General features: G+C 42.4%; 1 protein-coding gene and 1 long non-coding RNA gene across 3 annotated transcripts in view; both read left to right on the top strand.

Moving 5' to 3' along the window:
- The first annotated feature begins 241 nt into the window (after positions 1-241).
- On the top strand, positions 242-11,332 carry LOC116183509 (uncharacterized). The gene is made up of 2 exons (XR_004148142.2): positions 242-381; positions 10,640-11,332. It is a non-coding gene; the product is annotated as an uncharacterized LOC116183509 (long non-coding RNA).
- Positions 11,333-13,529: 2,197 nt separating this feature from the next.
- Positions 13,530-27,218, top strand: part of CD2AP (CD2 associated protein) — a 76,238-nt gene continuing 62,549 nt past the window's right edge. For both annotated transcript variants that reach the window (XM_021529765.2, XM_021529764.2), the window contains exon 1: positions 13,530-13,732. Coding sequence is in view for 1 of the 2 variants with exons in the window: in XM_021529764.2 (XP_021385439.1) it covers positions 13,729-13,732 (4 nt within the window). In the remaining variant the exon portion in view is untranslated. The remainder of the gene's footprint in view (positions 13,733-27,218) is intronic.

The raw sequence follows: 27,218 nt of genomic DNA, 5'->3' as shown, positions 1-27,218 counted from the left end.
CCTCTTCAATCATTTCCACCTCAAGACCCAATCTCCCCCTAAGACCCTCCTTACTGTGATTCCTTCTCTCTCTTGTTTAATATGTACATTCATGCCCTAAAGCTAAAAGCTGTGAAAGATCAGACCAGTCACTCCAGGCCTGTTTTGGCTGGATGAATTGGCTCAGGTTTTTCTTGTGTTATAGTAATTGCGTAATTCCTCCCCTTTCTCATGTCTTTTTATTTTTTTAACAGAAATTTTCGAAATATTAATAACTTAATGAAAATCCAACATCTTCCAGATGGCTTCCTCAAACACAAGAATTAATCCATTTCCCTAGGTGAAAGGCTTTGGTCTCCAAGGCTCAGCTCAGACCTATCTGATACAACGCTCTTGTGTGAGGTAAGTTTCCTCTCCAACACTTGTGCTCATTTCCTGGAGAAGGCCTTTGTTTCCCTGCTCTGTGTTTGCTGTGTGGGCTACAACTCCTTATCAGCCTTTTCCTCCCTCTGACCTCCTGTCTTTTCAGCTTCTCTGGTTTGCATCTGTGCCTGGAGCTCCTTTGCCTTCCCAGATCACAGAATTTCTATTCTCCTGCTCTGGGATTGCCCCACTGCTCCTTGGCTCAAGCTGTGCTCCCATGTGCAGACTGTCTGAAATTGGGACTAGAGATTACTTTATGAAAACCAGGTGACTTATAAAATTAGACAGTCAAAAATACAGGCAGTTATAACACATTTGTGACTGTTACAACCTCACTGGGGAAATGACTTGAGTGGGTTTTTAAGGCAGCAGGCAAATAGCTAGTGCTTCAAAGACAAGTATCATCCTGAAACTTATTACAAAAATTAATCAGCATTTCCTACAAATGGCAAGATGCACAGAATAGACCTCTGGATTAGATACCAACTCTTTTGTAAATGGTTTTACAGAAAAAAATAAAAATGGATACTCAATTTAAACAAAAATTAGTAGTGTATGTGGAGGTGAGAAGGACAAGGAGAAAAATGGTATGGGCAAAGGGAGATTAGGTTGTTGAAAAATCCCCAAATAAACGTGAAAGGTGACAGAGCAGAGCAATAGGAGACTGAGGACTACACAGGACAGTGCTATTGCTCTGACAAAAATAAGTAGAAGGAATAAAAATCTCTTTTTCTAAGAAAATAAGTCACCATGTAAAAATGACATAATGGCTCTTGTTTTTTTTTTTCTCCCTCCCTCCCTGCAAATGCAGTCTAGGAGAATGTGATTACATCACATGCATCACATTTTCTGATGGAAGTTACAATGCTGTTACAAGATACTGCCATGACACTCATCCCACTATAACTTTCTTCAAGGACCTCATAGAGCAAAACTCCAGAGTGTAGTAAATTAGGCATATTTTGTGTCTCTTTCTTGTCTTTGATAGGGGTGAAATTCAATCCTGTGCATATTTTATATGGCTCGTAATAACACCCACTCATTCATTGCAGAAGAGGCATTCTATTGTCCTCCTGTGACACTTCCTTGGGATTGCAAGTGGAAGATGTGTCACTGGGACTTCCCTTTGTTCCCCTGCTCTGAGCTAGACACTTGTGGCAGGTGCTGTGCCTCACAGAAACAGATACTGTAGGTCACAGCTTGCACAAGTGGAGACAATTTAAGTGTCTGGCTTGGGTTTGGCATCTATCACTGCTGCTCGAGCACAGGGGTTAATCAGCAGCTGTCAAACAGCCCTGTTCCAGCACTCCTTGGCTGGGTGGTAACTCAAAGCTGTGGGATGACAGCCAAAGCTGAGAGAAGATTTCAGTTCTTGATTTCAGCCTTGTTTTTCCCTTTTATTTTTCCTTTTAGAGCAGGAGAGAGTTGCAGTCGTTACTGCAGGCCTGTGCCTCTACCTGCCCCTTTAAGGATGCCCTTCTGGCAATCTGAAGACTGTCCTTCCTGGGAAAAAGAAACAGGAGGAAAGTGGAACTGTGATAACCCATTAATAAATCCAGTCTGATGAGAAGCAGCTGAGGGAGCTTGGGGTGTTGAGCCTGGAAAGAGGGAGGCTCAGGGGGGACCTTCTCACTCTCTACATCTCCCTGACAGGAGGTTGGAGCCAGGTGGGGGGTGCTTTGTCCTCTCAAGTAGAAAGTGACAGGACTAAAGGAAATGGCCTCAGGTTGCACTGGGGAGGTTTAGATTGGATATTATGAAAAAAAATTCTTCCTAGAAAGGTTGTCAAGCATTGGAACAGGCTGCCCAGGGGAGGGGTTGTGTCACCATCCCTGGGGATATTTAAAAGATGAGTGAGTGTGGCCCTTGCAGACATGGCTTAGTGATTGTGTGAACTTGGCAGTGCTGGGTGAAGGATTGGACTCGCTGATCTCAGAGGTCTTTTCCAACCTAAATAATTCCATCCTTCCATGCTATAACTTCAGACTGCAGACTGCCCAGCTCGTTGAGATCTTTACCATGACTGCTGTCACCAGGACTCAGATTTGGCACTGCTAAGCTTGCTCTGGCACCTGTGTGCTGTGTTGGAGTTACTCCTGCATGTTTGGACATCAAAGGCTAAATGGGAATAGTGAAAGCCATGCTGTACATTGTAGCAGCCTATGAGGGTACATAGATGCCTGTGCCCTTTGTTTTTCATGGACTGGTAAGAACTTGACCCATGTGCCAAGTACTTGTAAAAGATGAATAAAGAGCTCTATACATACAGCACACACAAACACCCCCAAACATACATTCTATATGTGTGTATGTTGATACATGAACTTAAGGAACAATGTAAACCAAGGCCTTTTTCCTGCTACTAAAGCAAATCATTGAATAATAATCCATTACATAAAAGGAACAAGCTTCATCTTGAGAACCATTAATGTCACTTTTCTCCAAACTCCTCCATGAATGTTGTTCCAGGATATCATGGCAGTGCTCTGCCATAATGTATCTTTCCAATTTCCAGTTTAAGCACATCCACCACCATTTTGTGCCTATTGATGCTGAGCAGTGCTGCTTGTAAGCTTTAGTCATGAGCTAAATATAACTGTGGATTGTCTGTACTGCACTGCTGATTTTGTTTGAAAGGAAGACAGAGATTTAGCAGAACCTAAAGTCAAAACTAACACAGAGCTGTGCAAAAGGAATTTGTATGATGGCATTTGCTTTATCCAAATTCAGTCATCAAGTCTAAGGTGGTTGTGTGTTTTCCCTTCACAGCTATCAGAAAGCTGCTGGCACATCTCCAGGGTTTTTATCACTCAGGCACTTATTTGAGGATCTGATGAACTGTTTCCCATCAGTGCCTGCTTCTTCTTTTCCACAGATTGTCAGGTGAATCTGCATCAGCAGAGTAGCTGAAGCATGCACCTAAAAGCAGATGAAATGAGCCTCTCCTCACTGTTTATGTTAAAATCCAAAAGAATATTCCAGTCAATGGCACTTGGATTTTTCGCTCATTGAGAAGAAAAGGGTTCACAGAGAAGTCACCTGGGATGTCAGAGAACTGTTTTAAAAAAACTAAACTCTCTAAATCTGGTCTTTATCAACATGTCATGAGACAAAAAATAAACACTGAAAGAAAAACATGGAATGTTTAAACCATTTTTCTTTCCCCAGAAGCAAGTGGCTTTTAGAATATTCATTGCACAAATTGCTTTAATTACAAATTGGAACAAGAATAAGTTTTGGAATTCTGATTTCACATGACAGAGCTCTGATTCTATGGTGAAAAAATTGCAGAAACAGGAAATTTCCTTCCTTCAATGATGTGTTGCTCTCTGCCCTTACATCGGACCAATTCTATCTTCTAGAAGCTTACTGAAAAAGTATGATCTTTCAGCAGACTAGTGTGTTTAAACAGAACTATTGCTCTCCCTCTTGTTGGTGACAAAAGGTAGTGAGTGGAGACTGGGAGTTCCTGCATACAGCAGGAGCTCTGGAATAACTATTAACATGGATTTCTGAAAAAGAAGGAATTTGATGTGAAGGGCCAAAGCATAAGGACAAATTAGATAGAAGAAGATATCCTGATTTTCCAGTCTGGGCTGGAAATAACACAGATGTAGAAGTGAAAAAGAATAGGAAACATCGCATCTGTAAACTATTCTCTCAGTGTGTGTTTTTGGGAGAGTGTCAGCTAAAGAATTCAACTTCTGGTAGGATAAGTATGAGTTACCCATGCCCAAATTTGTGGGTAATCAACTCACAAATCTGCTGATGAGTTAGTTAAATGTTGCTTCCTTAGAAAAAACACTCAGGTTTGCAAATAAATACCTTTGATGATACACTTTTGCAACTCAGGGACGTGCTGGAACACATTCCCCTTCTCTGTCACACATTCCCCTCTGCACCTTCTGATGGGCATATGCAAGTCCAAAAATGAAACAAACTATTCTGTATTAATTTCTTTGTGGTGTTTCCCTCTGCAAACAAAAAACTTGTAGTTCTTTGCACATTTATCAGGAGAAGTAGCAATAATATCAATTCACCATCCCACTTAGAATGGGAATTCAGAAATATTTTGTCAGGCCAAAAATCCAATCCTCTGTTTGTGTCTCTAACTTCATTGGCTCTGAAAGCAGAACAGGAGCTACTTTTCCTCCTTCAGGCTGAGATTTTGGTAACAGTTAAAGTGGGAATACAAAGTCAAAATTTACACTTGTAGCCAATGACTGAAACAGAAAACTCATATTCTGCTGCATTTGTGGGAGGGAATACACTGTGGCAAATTGAATAATCCCCAATACTTTAATTTCTTAGGAGGGAAAATGTAAGGCAGTCAGGTGCTTCTGAAGTGCTCACTCTGTTGTTTGGCTCAGTTTGTTGCCTCTCTAGAAAACCTGAAGTGTATTCTTGGCAGCAGGCATCAGTGCCCGAGGGATAGGATATACAAGCCTGCAGGAATGTAGATAAACATCTAAGTTCTTACTCTGCATAACAACAACAAAAAATAATCAGTGAAAGCCTTCAAAGTGCTGCCAAGAGGCCCTTCTTCATAGCCACAAGTACCTTACTAAGAGGAGAGCTTATACTTCTAATTGAAAATATTTCATATTTAATGGATCCAATCATAATTCTGACTTTTTTTGACATTAAAAAAAAAAATCAATAGGATTTTATTTTTCTGGGGTCAAGCAGGGAGAAATGTATGTTCTTTCTAGTACTGGGCAATATTTTCCTTGTAGTAATGTCTAATGGTTTTATCAGTTGTTACTTACATAATAATTACTGTTACTTTTCAGAACCAAAAATGCAGAAAAGATTATTTTGTATAATTTAGTAGCTTGCTGAGAATAATTATACACTTCACAGAAGCATCTACTGACTAGAAGTACATAGAGTTCAGTTGGTATAACTGAAGGTGATGGTGTGTAATTGTCAGGGGAAATAGTTTTATTATAGAATTTTCTAACAGTGGTTATTTGGTCAACTCTGGCAATTCCACAGATGTACAGAATGACTGCCCTTTGGGAGTGCTATTTATAAACTCAAAAGCATCTGAACAGTACTCACAAAAAGGCTGCTAGTATCAAGAAAATTAATGACAATCTGACATTGTTGGAGGATGAAGAGAGAAGAGGCTTTGTGCTGAGCTTCAGGCGTGAAGTGTGTTTGCACTGCTCTCTGTGGAAGTCTGGAGTATTGATGGGAGCACCCTGCTCATGGCATTGTCAGCCTCAGCAAATCAATACAGGAAAATGTAAACTTACAGGTAACCTCACATCCCTTTCTCCTAAAGGCTCCCCAGAGAAAAAGATATTCTTGCGTCCTGGGGCCTTCAGGGTGTGTCTTTACTTTACTTCCATTAAAAAATAATCCACAACAAAACCGCAAAACCCACCCCCCAAGACAAACCCAAAATAGTTCCCTAAGTGCTAGTAGTTTGTGCAGTTTCTGCACCTAATCCACCTTTTGGTGACAGACTGGTTTTATTTGGAATTTTAAGAATTCCAGTCAGACATAGTTCAACTACAGGTTCACACTGCTGTAAAGACTAACAATGCCCTGCTTTAACTTTTCCTGCCGGATGTCGAAACTGAACTTACTGAGCACAACCATCAGATGAGCACCAGAACCAGCACAGGAGTGAGAGAGACAGAAAGAGAAGTTCAGTGTCAAAGACTGACACATTCTAGTTGCTGTGTCAGTGCCTCAGCTGGTGTTGGCAACCACAGCACAGCTTCCAGCACAAAGGGCCTGCACAGGTATCAGTGACTGTCTTTGAATAAAAAAGCACTTTCAGTTGATACCATCATCCTGCCTGTGGCACAGAAATGCAGGCACATATATAACGTGTGCACTTACTGTGATACAAGTAATATGTATCAAATGTTTTAATAAAACTCACTGACTTTTGAGCAAACTTTTTATCTTCTGATCACTTCAAGTTGGGCTACATTGCTGTTACTGATGGAGTGAGGGGAAAATTACATTTCTAATGCTGTATGTTTTGTGTGAAGTCATCTCTGTAGAAAAAAAGGCTTTGTATACTGCTCACAGAGCAAGTGTGAGAACTCTTACAACAACAACAAGCAGCTTCCCGTTGCTTTTATTTTGGAAAGACAAAATGGCTGAAGGCCACAGCTGTTAATTTATTCAGATGCCGAAGGAAACCATTAGCCCATTGGACCCTGAAGATGAGATTCCTTTGTGCTAAATGTTAATATAAGGAAATCCCAAACAGGGGCTGCCAAAGCGACATAATACAAATGCAAAATGCCAAATGTACCTACAAAGGAAGGAGGTAGATGGTTGTTTATTAGAGAAGAGAAAAAAAAAATCCAGTGAAAAGCAGAGTTTACTTTTTTCTCCTTTTTTTAAATACAGTGTGATTTACAAACTGTGATATGAAAACTCTACTGTGTTCAAATCAAACAGAATGTCTTTGAAACACACAGGTGCACATATGGTTGTACTGTTAATGACTGCATGTCCACGTGAACTGGTTTTTATCAGCATAATGCAGATGGAGCTGCTCCACACACTCCCTGCTGTTTGCAGCGTTGTTTTAATTAGTTGTAATAGCCCAGTATAAATGAATTGCATCCTCAGAAGAAAGGTCAAAGAAAAAATATAATAGCTGTCATCAGGGTAGGCAACTCCTCTTTCAGATTGCTGCTGTAATGGCCTCATGGCAGAAACATGATTAATCATTGCCTGTTCTTAGCCTGAATTTCACAAATATCTCCCTCTCCTCCAGCTCTTTTCTTTCAAGATTCAACAGTTGCAAGTATTTTATTTCATACCTGTGCAGGAGTGACATTTCCAATACTTCATTCAGAATTTAAAAATATTTAGTACAGGACAAGCTGTCATACAACAATGTTTGAATCACCATGGGTCCTGTTTGAAGAATATATTTTTATGTCATAATGACACCACAGAATTGAAACTTATCCTGGCTCCCTGTCTTGTTCTCAGCCCAGTGAAATAGAACTTTTGGCATGTGGCAAAGAAATGACATGAGGAAAAGGAACAGTACGCATTAGTCAAGGCTGATTATAGCAAAGAGAACGTGATTGACTGAGGAGGTTGATAATAGTGGAGGAAATAGACAAAGAACTGTTTAAACAAAGGACAGGGGAATTTGTTTCCACTGGCTGACTTTCCTCTACTTTTCCAATTAAGATTTTAACCAATACAAACCCAACCATGTTTGTGGTGTTGTCACAACAGTTTCCAGTTAAATCAAATCAGGATAAACTTCCAGTGTCCATATAATTTCCCTCATTTTGGTTGCTTGCTTGCCAAATGAGTCAGAATACAAAATAGGGTTGGTATACAAAGTCATTTGCAGTTATTTGCAGACCACTTCTTATAGAGGTCTTACAGATCAGCATTGACCCAGATTCCATGGTTTGAAAAATATGGCACTAGGACTTGATTATTTCAGCAGCCTGAAAAATAGCTCCACAAATTCCTTAGCATCACTAGCTGTATTCTGGTGATCCTTGCTGTGTCCAGCTGGTGACAGTTTTTCACCATGCTTTAGCAATCATCTGCAAGGCAGACTCTGACCAGTTGCTCTTGGCCTGGCTGGAGGGAGCTGTGCTGTACCCAAAGGGTCCAGCCCGTGACCCTGTGTAGCTGCTAAGATGTCCCTAATGGAGTAGGAAGAACAGGAAAAACAAAGTTAGCTTTGCTTCTTTGAATAAGGATAGAATCTGAGAATCATTAAAGTTGGTAAAGTCCCCCAAGATCATTGAGTCCAAACTTAGATTGGGCACCACCATGTCAGGTAAACTAAAGCACTGAGTGCCACATCCAGTCTTCCTTGAGGAGTTCCAGGGATGGTGACTCCACAACCTCCCTGTGGCTCCTTCCAGTGCCTGACAACCCTTTTACTGATGAATTTCTTCCTGATGCCAATCTGAACATCCCCTGGCACAGCTTGAGGCCATTTCCATTTGTTTTGTCCATCCCCCACCTGACAACTCCTGTCAGGGGTTGTGCAGAGGCAGAAGGTCCCCCCTGAACCTCCTTTTCTCCAGGCTGAGCCCCCCCAGCTCCCTCAGCTGCTCCTCCTCAGACCTGTGCTCCAGACCCTTCCCCAGCTCCCTTCCCTTCTCTGGACATGCTCCATGTAACCACCTCCACAACAGGTAAAAAGAAAAAATAGGTTCAATATTAGTATGCAAGCTTCTTTTCCCCCTTGCTTGAAAATCTGCATTTTGATACCATTTTTAATTACAAAAAAAACCTTCACTGTGGTTTTATATTTTCTGCCTTATTTTTCTTAATAAGAGTCCTGCCTCTTTTTGTGGAATAAACTGATTCACTCTTCACTGATTATGCAGTAAAAGGAAAAGTACTTTGTGCATTGAATGAATGCTTTCCCAATTTGTATGTTTTTAAATGAAATATATCTGCTACTGCTTCAAACCAGCAGAGGGAGTTTGCTCCTCCAAATAATTTTCAAACTTCTCAACACAATCCCATTTTTTCAGTGCTGTTGTTACCTGGCAAGAACTGCTGCTGAAAAGAAAAGGTGAAATTTTACCATCCAGAGTGTTTAATTCCTTAGTGCTAGAGGCTGCTTGCTTCTAGTCAATTTTTATGAATAGAACTTTGCAAGAAGTTGCTGCAATGAAAAATGCATTAGAGAACTAAAAAAAAAAAGAAAAATCAACCCAGCTGGAATGTCTGGGAGCAAACTATTTGGTTAAAGCGGAATGTACAATTATTGTAGTGCATGTGCCACTCAAAAGTGCATGAAACCACTGTGTGGTAACAGCTGACACACTTTTTTTTTTTTTGGGGAGGGGGGGGAAGTCAGTTCCTTTATTTTTTGCACTCTAGAGAGAAGCTTTCCAAGTTCCTGGTTTTGGTTTCTTTATTTGGAAATACTGGAGTAATTTTAAGATGACCACAGTGGCAAAAAAGGTCAAGTGGAAGAGTCTCATTATAACTAGGTATTTGTTTTTGTTTTTATTTTTTTATTTTTTTTTATTTTTATTTTTATGGAAGAAAATAAATCAGCTCTAGTGGTGACAAATTGTATCATTCTTATCTTGTGTTATAAACCTGCATAGCAGGAACTATACAATGATCTCTCTTGTAAAATCTGTATCAGTTACTGATGTTAACAGTGGATATTATCTTGATCTGCAACAATGTCACAACTTTTCCTCTCTCAAAAGCAAGGTAGAAATTCAGATATTCCATTAAGCTCAATCATAAAACAGTTAAAATGTTAATCTTTCATTTTAAAAAGTTTCCTTGAACAAATTTGTGCGACAATTGTGTTATTTTTGGGAACTTAATTGGATTTGAAAATACTCTGAAATAAATATGACCTTTTATAATTCCATAGAGTCAGAATATCAATTCTCTATGCCTGGAACTGAAAGGAAGGTCAGAATAAAAAGCAAGAGCCAGTGTTCCCTGTATATCTGTCAAAATATGAGTAAAAATATTTCTAAAGGACTGCAAATTATTGACTAATATTCAAGGGAAAATGGCTCATTACAATTTTCTGCTTTTACTGAAGGGGAAAATGAGGAAGGAACTCATTTAAGGTGATGTAGAAGGCAATTTTTGGTAAATAAGCATTTAGCACATACCAGACATAGAGCATAGAGAAAAGAAATGAAGTAGTCACGTGATTTAACAGTTGAGTGAAAATAGTCAATAGCCTGGCACAGATGTATCTTCTTTACATGTATTACAATTGTCAAACCATATGAGAATGCTAAATACAGGTCCTCATGCTGCTCTCAGTCACACATGAGCAGATCTTGCACTTTTGCAAACCTTAGTGCCCGTGAAGTCTTGTCAAAACTCAGCAAAGCGTGGGGCAGACACAGCTGCCAGTGCCACACAGCTCACAGGGCACAGCCCAGCTCTAGACACAAAACTGCTCAGGCTGCAGGGGATGGGTTCAGCAGCATTGCAGGCACTCACCCACAGAGAAAGAGACTTGGGCTCATCAGCCACGGGGCTCCCTCAGGAGCCATCCCATTTCTGCCTCACTGGTACTGGAAAGAGGATGGAGGCTGAAGCGCAGGACCAGCAGATGCTGGTGCATTATCATAGGAGCAGATGGACCTGGAATAAAACTCAGGTTTTGTACTCAGGCTGCTAAAAGCTTTATGCTAGTCCATAACTTCTTAAAGAGTTATCAAGGCGTGTTGAAATAAAACACAATTTCACAAAGACTGTATCTTACCTTATCTTACGTCCACAGCGTAAGAACCAAGAACCAGGGCTTTGCTCTCCAGCCTGTTCTAGGCTGAACGGAACATGAACATGAACATGAACATGAACGTGAACATGAACATGAACGTGAACATGAACATGAACATGAACATGAACATGAACATGAACATGAATATGAACTGGAACTAGATTTGTGCAGAGTTTAGCTTTGTGGCAGAGTTTAAAAAAGTAAAAACTGCTACCTCAGAAAAAATTTATAATTCCTGTTATCCTTTATTCTTTTTTTTCAGCATGTAGCTTTGATAGTAAAAGGGTTTTAAAATCATGGGGATTTAGGGTTAACAGGAAGGCGAGCTTGGTAGGCCCTGGAAAGATGGGTGCCTTGGGTACATGGGGAGCTAGTGCTTGCTGGAGCTGCGCTGTGTGGCTGGTACAGGATGAATGATGTGGTTGTTGGATGTGATGATTGTTTAGTAGTTAGATATAATTACTGTTTGATCATGAGAGTAATCATGAGAGGCTGTGGTTGGGGACCTGGGGGGGATCATAGGAAACTCATGTCGATGTGTGCAGTGGGACAATGTAAGTTTCATGGTTAGTGTGTAAGTTATATAACGATAGAATATGGAGTGCGTTCAGCTCGGGGGCCATGTCAGAGTCAGAGTTGGGTTTGTACCCCGACTCCCAGAGCTCTTAATAAAAGCACCTGCATATAATCATATCCCGTGATTACGTGTGTTTCTGAACGCTAACAGCTTGACAAGGGAAGTGGAAAAAAGTGATACATTAGACAGATGAGGATAATTCATTCTCATGGAAGTTACTTTCTGAATTTTTATTGGAAGAGATTTCAAACACTAAGGCTGATGTTTCCTTTCTGTCCCAAACCTTCTCTTCTTATTAAGTACTATAAACCAGTGCAGGAGGGTTGTATTTTATAAAAAATAAATTCTCCTTTTAAGGGTAGCACCATGGGGCCATTTATCAGCAAAACACTGTACCTGCTTCACGGAAATTCTGACTATGACTTGTACATTCTCAGTTCTGCAGTTGAAAAAAATGGAAGCACCTGCCCCAAATTATGGTGAAGCAGATAAAATACGATAATAAAATATGATAGATAGTTGTTTATACACTCAGATTTCATGTTTTGTCTTTAGTGCTCATGATCTGACTCAATTTCCCTTTCTGTGCCATGAGAAAGATGCTAAGCAAAAGCTGACTCCTGGAAATACTTGACATTCTTTTCAGGCTAATTTTGTCCTGAGCTTGGCTGAAACAGCTCATTTGGAACCACTCATAAAAGGATGTCTGCAGCAAAGAAGAGGGAGTATTTTCACTTCAGAGAGCCCTGCTGTGTTATATTCCCTGATTTTCATCAAAACCAGACCATGTTTACATGTCCTTTTGGCCTCAGGGTCAGAGTTTTTTCTTTAAATTGCTTCAGTTCTAAGTAGTTGTTTCACTCATTCCTGAGTTTCCCACAAAAACCTAAACAGTGGCAGCCTGATATAGCTTGGAGCACCTTCCTACATGCATCTGAAATAAAAAAACCACACCCAACAAAAAAGACCCTCACCCTATAAACTCTTCAAAAGCAGTGCACAAGCCCACAAACACGTGCATGATGTTAATTATATTGGCCAAAGGGAGGGTTGGTTAGTTTGGAAAAGTCCTCTCAGATCATCCAGTCCAACCTGTGACCAGGCAGCACCATGTCAGCTAGACCCTGGCACTAAGTGCCACATCCAGTCTTTGCTGAACATCCCTCCAGGGATGAAACTCCACTGTCTCTGAGCTGCCCATTCCAGCTGTGAGAGGCTCCATCAACCTGATCCCCCTCAGCGCCCTCAGCCTTTCCTTGTAAGATCTATGTGCCAGACCCAGAGGAAAACTTTGTGCAGGAAGCAGGGCAGGGATGTGGGGTGGCCCCAGCAGTGACGGGAGTGGTGAAGGGGTCGGTGCTGTTCATGAGTCCTTGAGGCCAAAAAGGCAAAAGGATCCTGTGTGCATTAGGAAGAACACTGCCAGTACATTGGAGGTGATCCAGCACCTCTGCTCAGCCCTGCTGAGGCGTATCTGAAGTGTTGTGTCCTGTTCTGGGCTCTGTGAGAGACACAGAGCTCCTGAAGTGAGTCTAGTGGACACTATGGAGAAGATGAGTGGAACATCTTTCTTACAAGGAAAGGCTGAGGGAGCTGAGGCTGTTCAGCCTTGAGAGGGACCCTCAGCCCTGGGTGTCCCTGTGAGCAGGGAGGGTCAGAGCAGGGCCCAGGCTCTGCTCTGGGACCAGCAATGGCACCAGAGGAACGGGCAGGGACTGATCCCAGTGAGCTCCACCTGGACATGAAGAACTTATTTCCTGTACAGTGACCAACCACTGAACAGATTGTCCAGAGAGGCTGTGGAGTCTCCCTCTCTGGAGATATTTCAAAAATGCCTGGACACCATCCCATGTGCCTTGGGTAATTCTGCTTGATCAGGGAGGTGGAACCACTGTGGTCCCTTCCAACCTGACCTATCCTGTGATTGTGCGAAGGGGGCCATGAGGGATGTGAAGGGGGTGATGAGGGGAGTGACGAGGAGGCTGATGAAGGGGCTGTGAGGGGAGGTGAGTGGGTTATGAGAGCTGTGAGAAAGCTGATTGGGGAGTGATGAAAGAGCTGTGAGGGAGCTATGAGGAGGGGTTTGATGACGGCGGTGAGGCGAGCAGCGCTTGCTGAGGCGCCTAAGGGCGGGGGGGTCTAACGGGGGGGGGGGCGACAGGGGCATGAGGCGGGGGCGGGGCGGAGGGGCGGGGCAGGGGGCGGAGCCTGGCGGTGACGTCACCCCCGCCTGGCAACGGCGTGGGGGCGGTGGCGGCGCGCGGCTCTCGCGGGACTTGGCGCCCCCCGCCGTGGGAGGGGCGGAGCCGCCGGTGCCCGAGCTCGGCTGAGGCGGCGGCGGCAGCGACGGGACGGGACGGGACGGGCGAGCGGCGCCTCTGCCCCGGGCCGCCCGCGGCTCGGAGCCGCCACTTCCACGCCCCTAACGTCACGGATGGAGCCGCAGTGCCCGGCTTGAGCGCGTCGGCGGGACCCGGAGCCGCTCCGCCGAGCCTGGGCGGGCGGTCGCAGCATGGGTGAGCGCGGTGGGGAGAGCGGCGGGACCGGCCGCCTCTGTCCGCTTCTACAGGGCGCTTCGCCGCCCTTTGTCTGAGGGGAGGGCGCGGGGCCCGGGGCAGCCCCCGAGGAGGCGGGAGCGGTGTTGGCAGCCGGGGAAGGCGCTGCCGGCAGGTGCTCGGGGAGCGGGGAGCGCTCCCTCCTGCGAGGGGCCGCGGCCGCTCCGTCCCCCCGGGCGGTCCCGGGGGCTGCGGAGGGGCCCGGGCTGGGAGGAGGCGCGGGGGGTTCCGTGGGGCTCGGTGGGGACAGCGAGGTGTACAGCAATGCCTGGTGCTGCTCGGAGGGAGTAGCTTGCTGAAGCATAAAAGTTTTTATGGTTAAATCCAGCCTTTTCCCCCTTTTTTTTTTTTTTTTTTTTTCCACTCGGCGTCAGTTTGAGCTGCGCCTTCGCCCATTTCTCCACCAAGGCGGAAGCACTCACTTTATTTTAAAGAGAACGAGTGTAGAACCACTGGGAGTGTTCCTGTGTTCAGGATGTTCCAGCTCAGGTTCATACTGGAAACAGTCAATTGTGATGGGTCTGGTTTTTAATGTAAGCTTTCGCACAAGGAAGTCTCAACGAGTGAACTTGAAACACCACACTTGAGTGCTCTCTTTGCTGATAGCGACTTCCCCTTGATAGAGACATTGGACCTCACTGGGGTCCAAAACGGTGCGCGGATCATTTTGTCTGTCTCTCATACCTCCACCCTGCTCTGCTGTGCTGTGCAGCACCGGTGTACTCGTGGAGGGTGTGTGCTGGGCGCGGGTGGCAGTGGCTTCAGTGTCCTGTGTGCTTGTGCTGCTCTCTGCAAACATGCTCCATCAGAACAGGAGCAAAACTTTTTAAGTGGAAGGATACCTGGGTTTTGGATAGCTTCTCTGCCTCCCCGTTGTGCATAAAAATGAAGAAGTGCACGGTGTGCAGATCAAACATGCAGTTAGTGAAGCGAGAACGCTCCTCCTGGCTGGTGTTGTGCTGATTATCAAGATCTGCTTTCAGTGTGTTCATCTCAGTGGAATTTGTCTTACGGGTTCCAAAGCACACTTAAAATGAAATCTGAAAATATAAATGAAATTGGTGATTTAAATTCTGGTAGAAAACAAACATCTCACTTTTAGGTGCTGTTTGTGGTTATTTGGAATAGGTAAGACTTGCTCTTAATTTCTTTTTGGGCTGCATTGTTGTATTTGCGAGTGAGAAATGTCTGCCCAGGTCATTGTAGTGGCCTGTGATGGTGGTTCTTAAAGCATAAAGGCTTAGTGTGCTAATTAAACATATTGAACTCAGGCTGTAATGCTGAAATGAGAACTACCCCAGAATTGACCTATGGTAGGTTTGGGCTATTAAAATCCTTAGTCTATTCAATTAGTATAGTTAGAAATACTTTATAGGGACTGAGTCCAGTTCATGATTAAATATGGTTATTCTATGACATGGTTTTATATATTTTTATTCTTAAGTTTACTTTTCTAAAGGAAATCTTCTGCTGATGACCATAATGAGCATGTTGTTACTGTTGTAGATATGACTGAAATGAGTGGGTGCACATACTGTATTGAGTATTGCTGTTGTGTGGGTTATTTATTACCATAACAATTTGTGTGTATGTGCAGTTACAGAGCAGTTCCTGCAAGGATAGTGGCCAGGCTCTAGAAAGGATTGTATAATAATCCTATAGCCTTTTAAACAGATTTTCTCTGAAAGTGTTGTTCTTTATTCAGATTTCCAAGTATTTCTTGATTGTGGCCAAAAGGGGCAAGGAATATACAATAAAGCATCACTAAAAATAAGAGTGGAAAAAGAAGCAACTGTAGCTTGCTCTGCACTCACTGCAATTAGTAGTTGCCTCACTATTTACCTTGAGAAGTCATTAGTTGATTATTTTATTACTGGTGTCATGGTAGAGCTGGTTCTTCATAAGTGATTGTCTTTTATGTCAGCTTGTGGAAGGGATTTTACATGTAAGAGGCAGCTTAGAGGGGAGTGTTGAGGTATCTTTTATGGACTCAAGGATTTTTGAGATTTATAGAGAAGTAAGAACAGTCAGTATGACTCTGGAGGAACCAAAAGGAGAAGGTCAGAAGTACAGAGTGCCTTGGAAACAAGTTCTTTCATGTTCTTCTGGTGGCTGGAAATTAATGTTTCAAGAGCACGTGTCATTCAGGCATCTGAAGGAAGGGGAGGGGGATGTGATCAGAGGTGAAACACACAAGAGCATATAAAGTTATGGGTAATGTCCACTGTAACTTTCATTAGAATTCACCCTGTCATTATAATTCTCTACCTTCTCTGCACTAGATTAATTGTGTGTGTATGACTCCAGAAACAGCTTGATAAACAGATTAAAGGGAAAAAAAATGTATTCAGATGTCCTAGGTTGAGAAGACCTTTTGGTGTCTAGGGTTGATATTAACTTGGAGAGATTAGCTTCCAGCTGATTGTCATATGGCTTTATAACTAAGAAGGAAACATTCCAGCAGCAGCTGATAAATCCACTGATGGTCTGTTACTATCTTCTGGCTACATGCATTCCCCCCCCCATCTTTTTTTATTTCCAAAAATTTGTGCAGACTTTGGTTTGTGGTGCCCATGGTTAGTATATTTAAATTTGCCAAGTGTTATCTTCAGGAAAAAATATAATTTTTGAATGCTTTAAGAAGCCAGATACACTTCGTCATTGCCAGCAGAATAAGTACAAATATCTATATCTACAGAGTAAGTTCACTGAACATTAAACTTCTGTGAAGCCTTTTGCTAGCTTTGTGTTGTCAATAAAAAAACAATCTAGAAGGTTTTTGTAAGCAGACTTAACACTTTTGACATATTGCTGTGGAGACAGTGGCAGTTTCAGTATTCATCACTAGTATTCCAAGAACCTGTTAGAACATTACTTCAGGATTTGTTCTTCAATTCAAAAACAAACAAAAACCCCTCACAGAACAACCCCACAACCAAAAATCCACTCCATACACGCCTAAGCAAATGGGATAGGATAGATGAAGACTCCTGCTGCTGCTGCTTTTACCAAGGAATGTGTAAGGTGGGATGTACAGTTGAACTTCAGACTATTGTAGAGTAAAATGACAATCAGAAGTTCAAGTTGTTCTCATCTTGTGTACTCAGGTACTTGATGAGCCTGATGTTGAGCAGCTGGACTTGTGGTGGTCAGAAAAGTGGTTTCTTACTACTATTTTCTTTATTGTAGATAAAACCACAAGGGAGGGTGATGTAAAATTGACTCTGGAAGATATGTGCCTAAGCTACTGGGAAACCAAATTACAGTAAGTGGGAAGAGTTGATGGATCCTGACTTTGGGTCAAGATAGAGCAGAAATCACATCAAAAGATGCTAGAGATTCTGTCAGCTCAGCTCTTGCCTTTTTTTGTTTTTGAGTTTTTTGCCCCCAAGAATGTAAGAACTGCTGTGCTGAGAGTCCTGACTGTGGAGATAGATAAGGAGGAAAAGGATATGGAAGGCAGGTTTGTAGTGAAAAGTGTTTTTTTTGTTGTTTTTTTTTTTTTTCTTTTAAAAATACCCAAGTCTGGCCATAAGTGATTTATGAACTTCCTCAGAGGTGTTTGTGGTTTCATCAGATCTTTTTTTATACATAGTTCAAGTCCATGGTTGTCTATCCCTAAGGGGCTCAAAAAAGCCTTGTGGATTTTGCCAACCACGGTCTGTGACAGTGGGAATCCCTGTTTAGCATATATGGGAATGCATGGGGAAAATATGTCCTTTCAGCGTGGGTTTTTTTTTGCTCTAAAACTGCTCCTTGCTCTGCCAGACTTCTTTGTATTTTTGAGAAATGTGGGTGGTTGTTTGGTGGCTTCATACTGAGAAATCTCTCTATATGTACTTTTGTCATGTGCCAGCCATTCCAGGTGCTGGTCACCTTTACTGGATAGTTATTTTAGTATTGATCATGTTTTCATCCTGTTGAAAAGAGCTTTTCACGTTATTCAAGAGTTAACTTCATGCAGGGGTGGAATTATATTTACTGTCTTGATTTCTTTTGTTTTTCTAACAGTTCTTAAAGAACTTTAGTTTCTGCTAGGTAGGACCTTGCCCTTGAATTATCTCCACCTTCACAGGCTTTCTCCACTGTCTGTCTGTGCTTGGTTTTTTTTTTCCCTTAGTGGGTTTTTGTTGCATAAACACAGGAAATGTGTGGTCAGGCACACTGCGCTGTCTGGGGCTAAGTGAGGTGGCTGCCTGGTCTGTCCTGCTCTGGCTGTCACAACTCTGCTCTTCCCATTGTTTTGCTTCCCTTGAGATGCTGTCACATATGACTGCTGGTCTGGTAGTTATTTAACGTAGCTTGATAAAAATTATTTGTTAGGAAAGAGCAGCAATGAAAATGCTTAAAGTGACTAAAATCATCTTGACAGAAGTAGTGAGTCAATCAGGTGAAATTTGTTGCTAGTGGGTCTGGGGTGCAGCAATTTCTATCAGCTGTGATTGCTACCTGGGCACTTAAAATCTGTTCTGGTCCCCTTGGCAGGGGTTTAACCTTTTTCTTCTCCTCCTTTTAAAGTGGGTATTTGTCTTTTTTAAACCGCATCCTGTATTTTGTAAGGTAGTTAAATTCCATTCTGCTTTTTCTTTCCATAACGTTGCTTTTTGTTTCTACTCTGAATCGTGAATGTGCTAATAATGCTCCCAGCATTCAGTGGAGGTGGTGCTTGAGCCTTTGCTGTCCCTTTCTTTGCATGTCGGGTGGTGAGGAACAGATTTCCCCAGTGCTGTGGTGGTGGGAGCACAGCCCTGCTCGAGCATCACGCATGGCTGTCCTGGTGCACTGGTGACAGCAGAACTGATGCACTAAAACTGCCTTTCCAGTTGCCTCTTTTCTGGTGAGAACTCTTGCTATGTTAATAAGTGTCCTTTTACCCTAAATTATTCCCTGTTTACCAGCTTAAACGTCAGACTTCATTTCACCAGCACTGCTATTTACTTTCTGTCTAATGCCAGCAAGAGGTTTTGGGTGGGATTGTATTTTACTTTGCTACTTCCACACAGAATTGACTTTCTTCATATACAGTCAGTATGAAATACTTTTTAGAAATCTTGAACTAAGAAAACAATGCATTGTAGATATTTTTGAACAAAAATTTAAGTTTTGCCACTGCCAGAGTCCTAAATCAGACTGAAGGAAAAATCACAGTATGTGTCTGTCTGCCAAATGAGTTAAATCTTTCCACTTTGGGGTGATGTACACTGTACAGAGTATAATATGAGGTAATTTAGAGTATTAAGTTCACTTTTCTTAAAGGAAAATTTATTGCCTATAATATGCTCATGACCCTGAGATTGGCTCAGCTCTCAGAGCCTGGTGCTAAAAACAGCAAGGTTATGAGTTTAGTCCCTGTATGGGCCATTTATTTGAGTTGTACTCAATGATCCTTGTGAGTCCCTTCCAACTCAGAACATACTGTAAATTCTGTATTAGGCCAGGACTGCTTTCAGCAGAATAAATTAGAATATAGTATTTTGAATAATTAAAAAAAATGAAGCATTTTCCTTTAATTTAAACAGTTTGCACAGTGCTGACCTGTGGTATTACAGATGAGAGCTGCAGTTGCTCTCCACTTAGTGCTGAAGAACTTTGTGATACCAAATTGAGTTTAAATTAGACATTGTTGTTACAGAAACTCAAAATGAATGCTATTGCTTTCATTGTTTTAACTAGGTAAAGTGTTGCTTTAAATTATTTAAATGGCTCAAGATTGCACTGTTTCTTAACAGTAAGTAAATCACTGTAAACATGGTACTTTTTGTCATTAGAGGCAGATGGTTTTGGAATTAAGCAGTGCTAGGCAGTCTCATTATTTTTGCTTCTGCAGCAGCTGTGAATAGATTTTTGTGGATGGGAGTTATTAATGATTTTTACTTTAATTTTAAATAAGGCAGTTTTGCTAGAATTCCTGGAAACTTGCCTGACTTACTACTTAAAGAAGACTTTAAAGTCATCAGTTTCTGCCTCTTTGATGAAATTAGTAAGTGGTCAGCCTTTGTCAAATGCTTTTGACTGTGGATATAGTTCGATCTTTTTATGCTGGCACTGAAGTTAAGTCTGAGCCTTTGCTTACCTCTGATTAGTGTGCATTATTCTCTTCCCTTGCTTTTGTGAGGCAAATAATCTGAAACTTGCCTGTCTTCCTGAATCAGCTTTCAGCCAGGCTGGCTGTCCAAAAACTGAGACTGAGCTCATGGCTGCAGGAGGAGGATAAGGATGCTGCTGACACTGATACCAGCTGCAGCACGCTTACAACATTTGTCAGTTTGGCCCCAGTAGAAATTTTTTGTCTTCCAGTTTTGGCTCTTCAGTTCACTTGTGGCTTTATTGGTAACATACCAGTATACCATCATTCCTCTTAGTGTGTTTTTATTTCCCCAAGTTGCACTGTTTCTTCATTTTTTGGAAAAATATAAAAGCAAACTTTTCAGAATGTTTCAAGTTGTTTCTTCTCAATGCATCTTTGTCACTCGGGGAGAAGTGTCTCCATCTTTGCTGTGTGAAGAAATAAAACCACTAGTTTAATGAAATGAGGAAGAATCTCATCACTTAACTCTGAGCTTGTATCTTGAGCTATGAACAGATTTGTTTTTAGGCTGCTTTGCATACAATCTCCCTTGTCCCAAAGTCACACTGTGGGTGCAGTTCCAGGCTGTGCTTCAGAGATAACTCCAGGCTGCTGCTGGCCAGGGCCCGAGCCGTGCGGTGCCGTGCCTGGCCCGAGCCGTGCGGTGCCGTGCCTGGCCCGAGCCGTGCGGTGCCGTGCCTGGCCCGAGCCGTGCGGTGCCGTGCCTGGCCCGAGCCGTGCGGTGCCGTGCCTGGCCCGAGCCGGGCGGTGCCGTGCCTGGCCCGAGCCGGGCGGTGCCGTGCCTGGCCCGAGCCGTGCGGTGCCGTGCCTGGCCCGAGCCGTGCGGTGCCGTGCCTGGCCCGAGCCGGGCGGTGCCGTGCCTGGCCCGAGCCGGGCGGTGCCGGGCGGTGCCGTGCCTGGCCCGAGCCGTGCGGTGCCGTGCCTGGCCCGAGCCGGGCGGTGCCGTGCCTGGCCCGAGCCGTGCGGTGCCGTGCCTGGCCCGAGCTGTGCGGTGCCGTGCGGTGCCGTGCCTGGCCCGAGCCGGGCAGTGCCGTGCCTGGCCCGAGCTGTGCGGTGCCATGTCTGGCTTGCCCTGGCTCCTGTGGCTGTGAGCCCTGCTGGGAGCTGACGAGCTGGCTGGTGAGGAGAAACCCCTGTGCCAGTTCTGCCATCATGTTAGCAAGATGGATGGCCTCACTGGCTGCAGTCCTTACCTCCCGGGCAAGAGGGTGGATGAGACTGAATTTCAGAAGTCGGGGAATGTAGAGTATTTTTCCTTTTCCATTTTAACCTGCAGATACTTTGCACTAGATTCATGCTACAATTTCATAAGTTTCTTCAGTGTGTCTATATTAATTGTTCTCCCTAAGTATTCATGATCCACCAAACTGTTTTTTTCACAGCATTCTTTTTCTGTATCTTTAAAGGGTTTTTTTATCCCTCTCAATCCATTTTAAGCCAGCCAAATGTTCCTTTTAAACTGTACCTCTAATTTGCAATTTTTTTATTGATTTAATAATACCTTTAAAGAGAAAATAGATTCTAAACAGCTAGAACCTGTTACTGAGATGCCTTTTGTATTTCTGTAGGTGGTGGTTTTGGTTGTTCTCAATAATATGTATATCTAGAGAAGAGGACTGAGCACAATATGTAAAAGTATGCACCTGTTCTTCTGAATCCTGAATTTCTGCAGTTGGGCAGGGCTTGCAATGTTCCCATCACTTAAATGCTTTTATGTAGTTTGGCTTTTTTAGCACTATCATCCACCAGTAAATACAAGATTAAGTAGAATAAGCCTGCCTAAAACTTGAGGTAAATCACATTGCTATTTGCACTCATTTTAACATCTAAATGTTTCTGTCAGGGAAGTTATTAATTGCTAGAACAAACTGCCAGGAATGCTAGGTCCATAATTTCTTGGTATGGTCAATCCCTGGATAATGCAGATATTGGTGTGTTCTTTAATCTCCCCTTTTGGCAGGTTTAGTGATCATGTGTCCATACAATGATCTAGTTCAAGATGCTGGCCAAGGCTGAATCCAGCTGGAAGAGAACCAGCTGGCTGATCTGGCAGCAAACTAGACAGACACACCCTAGAGCAGCACAACTGTGAGACCAGCACAGGGGAAGAGGTGGTGAAATGAGAATGAGTAGGGAGAGACCGTGCAGGGTCACTCCTTTAGCCTCAGACTATTGGAGTCACTGTAAAACTCTGGTCTCTGTAAGTGACTGAAGCAGTCGTTCCTGAAACGCAGAGCCTGTTTGTTTCCCTTTCCAAAGAGGTTAAGTGAATAATAGTATTTTTTTAAGAGATTTTAGTACAAGACTTGACAAAATTAGCAGGATTTACAAGCTGAGTGTCTGCAGGGTGAGCTATGGCTCAGTGTCCTAAGCAACACGTCTTACTGTGTTCAGCTGACTTGGTGCTGTTCAGAAGCCAGGTGGAATCAGATGCTGTGCTGCAAGTGGGGCAGTGGAAGTGCTGAGTGAGCAAGGCTTTTGAAGCCATGAAGATAAAAGCAAATATGTTAATCCCATGCTCTCATGGGTATGGTAGATAAGGAGGCAGCAGATTTTCTTGAGAAGTGCAAACAGCAGAATGTAGCCTTTTAATTAAGGATAAATTATCATGAACTGTGCTGTTTTTACTTGAAAATCGAATACAGGGCTTCCTTTGCCTGACCCACAGGTTACTGAAAATTCATCTCATCCTTCAGCACAGGGAAAAGGAGAGTGTCTGTGAAGGGGAAGATTATACTAAAAAACATTACATTGACTCATTCACATTATCAGAAGCATAAAGGCTTTTAGAGCCTACAGTATCAGAATAAAGATGTGGTGTCAGGAAGTAGGGGAGTTGGAAACTAGCTCAGTTGACACCCTTTGCTTGAGGAGAGCTTGAAGGCATTTTTTAAATCATTGTGTGCTATAGGGGTGTGTATATATATATATATAAATTAACAGTGTGGGGTTGTCAAGTAAAAGCGCAATTAAGAATATATAAAATTGCTTCCTCTTGTTTTCATGTGCTCATCACCTTACTAGATGCTTATTTTGTGGGAAGAGTTTGCTGTTTCAGTCTTAGTGCTTCATCCTTACTGAGAGAGAACTATAAGGCACATGTATGGATTGTAATGTAAATAGCTTCTAATATTTAGGTTGTAGGAGAAGACCTGCCCTGGTAGATAACCAGTAACAGAAAGCCTCAGGTTGGATGAACAGCAGATGAAATAAAGCTGTTTATGAAACAGGAGATGTGCTGTCAGTACAATAAGGCACAGCCTGCAATCTCCATGCAGCAAGGAGACTGTACTGATTTCCCATCAACAAAGAGCTGCTGGATCCTGCTGTTCACTGCTGTGTCCTGGTTTTTCAGTTTTGAGCAGTGAGTGAAGCACTAAATCCTGACCTTGGTGTGTGAAAAGCCGAGGTGGTATTGCTGACTCTTCTCTCTTGATTTCACTTTTTTTGTGTGTATATAGCTGTGTCCCCAGGATTATGCCTGTACTTGTGAATATGTGGGCACAACCAAGAGCATTTCCTTTGTGCTTCTGAAATCTAAACTACTTCTTCAAGTGACTGTGTTGAGAACAGCAGAGGTGAGGCTTGGCTTTCTGTGAACTTGCCTCAGGTACTTTGTCTGCTGATGACAGCAGCTGCTATCCCTTGCTTTTCTGCTATCCCAGACTGCTTTTCATGAACTCTGTAAGGCCTCTGATCCCTTCTCAAATTCTTCAAATAGCAATCGTGGTGTTACTATCAATTAACTCTTCTAGTCACAGCACATGCTGTAGCTGCTTCCAAGCTGCGTATTTGGTGATCAGCCAGCCATCAGGTTAGAAGGGCAAGTGTTGGGGAAGTCCTGAAGTCTTTTCTGCAAAAGGACTGAGATTTGAGTGCTTCAGTGCTGACTCTGCAAAAAGCCCTGAAAATAAAAAATCTACAGCTCTTATTTTAGGGATGCTGCTCTTCTGGCATATTTCAGCCAAATGGGTGTACAGGAGGATGGGCAGGTAGGGATGCTCACTCATAACACTGATTACTTCAAGATTATGACCAGGTACCTAAAAAGCTCCACAGTGAAAGGGGTGGGGGATGATTGATGTGCTGCAGTAGTAATGAACTGTCTACTGGGGGGCACGAGTGGGACAGTAGCCAGCAGGTGATGGGAAGTGGTTGTTCCCTACTCCCTGGCACTCACAGGCAGTCTCTAAAATACTGTGTCCAGTTTTGTTCCTCCCTCCCCTCAAATGAAGAGGGAATGCCACTGAACTGGAGAGTTGAGGATGTTTGGGAGGCTGGTGCATGTGGTGTGCAAGAAGTAGGTGTAGCCTGGAGAGGAGAACAACCTACTCTTGGAGGCACAGTGAAAAATTATGAACCAATGCCTGCAAGTTAGGACAGAGGTAATTCCTACTGAATATAATGTGGAAAAATTATTATGAAAATTCATTATCAGAAAAGGTGCTTGGGGTGGCTGTTTTATCTCCATCCTTTCAAAACTTACAAAATTTAGCTGGACAAAGCCTTGAGCAACCTGATTTTACTTTGAGATTAACCTTGCTCTGACCAGTTTGGAATAAGTAACTTCCAGAGGTCTTTTCAAACCCTATTTCCCTGTGATTGGAAACATTGCAAACCATGCAGATTGAAATTATGATCTTAAAAAAAATTAATTAAATCCTTCTAAATACACGTGGAAATAGATATTTGAAGGACTTACTCTCTGAACTTTTAGAACATAATTGACCCAATGAAACAATTTTGCCTTCTTTAAAACTGTCTGAGATTGTAGGGTGCCCTTGAGTGTTTGCTGTTTTGATGGCTTTTGTAAAATCCATTTCATAGGGATTTCTTTGTGCTTTTCCATCAGAAGTTCAGTTTATTGTCTTGAGTAAAATGTTCACACTAAAAAGTAAATGAACTTTGTCACAATTAGTATGCCCTGACAGCATGGAGTCAGATACAAACACTTGTTCCTGTTGTAATGCTAATCATATTTTGTGGTTTTTGCAGAATTCCAGTCTTGGACCATTCAGACTCTTGCATCATGTCTGTTTTTACAGATGGAGTGCTTTGTACATGCTCCGAATAATGCTTTTAAGTTCCTGTAAATTTATTTCAAAGCCAGATTCTTGCCATGTTTGCGCAAGTGCTAATTGTCATTCAGAATTAGAAATGTGCCAAATTGTAGGCTGTCCGTTAAAGCATTTCTGCATTTCTTTGGAGTGTAAAAGGAGTTTTCATTTAAACCCAAAAGTCTTTCAGAGATTTTCTTATTTTCATAACTCTTGAATTCATAGCCTGGGGCTATGATAATGATGTCCTTTTTGGCTAGGAGAATCCTGAAAAAAAAAATCTGCAGGAGAAGCTGAAGCTTTTATAATAGTGTGGAGTCCTGACAGAAGAAAGGAAACTTCAAATACAGTTATTTTTCAGGGGAATGACTTTGTAAAAAGAGTTCTCAGATAAGCAACAGAATCTTCAGCTTCAAACTTATTTTTGTAAGCTATGTAGTGAAGGCTTTAAAGAGAACACGTATGAATCCGTTGTTGACCTCAAGGTATTTTCACTGTTTATTTGGTGCTTTGGATTTGAACAAAATAGAAATTCTTTTGTTCTTCAGTGCTTTTTTGGCTTTGTTTTAGCACAATTTGTAATTTGGTATTTTGTGACTCACCTTGAAGGTTTTGCCAAATAGATGTTATAAAATTAACTTAAGGAAAGGAACAGAGGAAGAGGCATAGTCTATATATGGAACAATGTCTGAGTCATGGCTTCAGAAAATGTGGTGTGGGTTTTTTTTTAAATATGTTCCCCTGTGTCCTCAAAGATCCCTGGTTTTCTCTGCTATGTGAATTAGTAGCATTTTTTCACTTCCGCACATAGGGACATTGCTGCCTTTCCTGCAGGTGTCACCTCTTGCTCTGAGCCCTGCTCACACTGAGGGAAATAGCATGTAGCACAAACCATCACCTTCTGCTTCATGTCACTTCCCAGGCGAAATGTTTTGACCTCCTCTAACCTTACGAAGTGTTAAATACCTGGAAGTGGTTGAGGTTTCATTCTAATACTTCCCATTTCATGTCTTGTGCTGTAAAGGGAAGAGCTCAGCAATTCTGCTCATAGAAGTGGGGAGTTAAATGAAATCCACAATTGTAACATTTATTAAATTTATGACTAAGTTTAAGACAAGTATTTCTGGTAATATTGGAGGAGACATGATGGGATGCTTCCTCTAGAGTTGATAAATCTGAAGTGAGGTACCCCTAAAACATGTTTGTTCCCATCTGGTTGTCAGTGGTGACTTATGTACAGCAAACAGTTGTAAATTTATGAGAGTATATTGTGAAGACAATTTGCTTTGGGTAAGTGAAAATTGACAAACATTCAATTTTCAGTTGCATTTGATCTTGTACAGTGTTAAGCACTATAATGCACTCCAGAAAATTACAGAAGCCTGGAGTGGGAAAATGAGGCATATGTGGTTTGTGTCGTTCAGAGCAGGCTGCTGGGCAGGGTTTCTCCTGTTCTGTTTAGTTTCCTTCCCAAAGTCTCTTGCTAATTGCACTCAAGCCAGCACAAGAAACTGATGTTTGATGTGGTTACTGTTAGAATGCAACAAGTTTCTCATTAGTTGAAATAATTTGGGAGGAAAAGCCTGCATTTTTAACTGTTTTCAACTGTTCATTTTCCTAATTATTACAGGAATTCTTACTGGGCTGTAAAATTCAACACAAACTTTTTATTAAAAATGCACGGTGAGTCATACAGTGGAGAATGCACCATTGCCTTACCCAATCTAAAAATGCCAGGCGATCCAGGGTGGCTTCCAGATGGATGAGTTCTGTGCTGACAGAACCAAGTCTCCTGGCTTTAGACTGTCTCAAGGGTAGACTGCTATTTTTGTTTTTATTTTCCTTTTTTTTAGGCAGGCTATGGATATAGAGGAATTGTTGCTTTAAGCAGAAGATATTTGTGCTAGAACTGGATGATGCAGCACAGAGCAAGTTACAAAAGAAGTAAGGAAAAATAGAAGATACTGCAGGGTGGACAGAAAAAAAAAAGGACAAAAACTATTCAAGTTGCCTTGTCACAGGCTTGAGACACTGGCACAGGCTGCTCAGAGAAGCTGCAGATGTTTCATCCCTGGAAGTGTTTAAGGCCAGGCTGAATGGGGCTTGGAGCAGCCAGGTCTAGTGGAAGGTGTCCTTGCCCATGGATGATCTTTAAAGGTCCCTTCCCACCCAAGCTATCCTGTGATTCAGGCACGAATATATTTTATGATGTTTTTTGTTGTAAACCATACAAATAAATTAACAGATCCCTGTCATTAGCATGTTCTTTTTCAGAGACATCCTGTAACTGACAGATTTCTTA

Source organism: Lonchura striata, chromosome 3 (genome assembly GCF_046129695.1).
Source record: "Lonchura striata isolate bLonStr1 chromosome 3, bLonStr1.mat, whole genome shotgun sequence".
Taxonomy (NCBI): Eukaryota; Metazoa; Chordata; class Aves; order Passeriformes; family Estrildidae; genus Lonchura; species Lonchura striata.
This window is presented reverse-complemented; position numbering and strand designations above follow the sequence as displayed.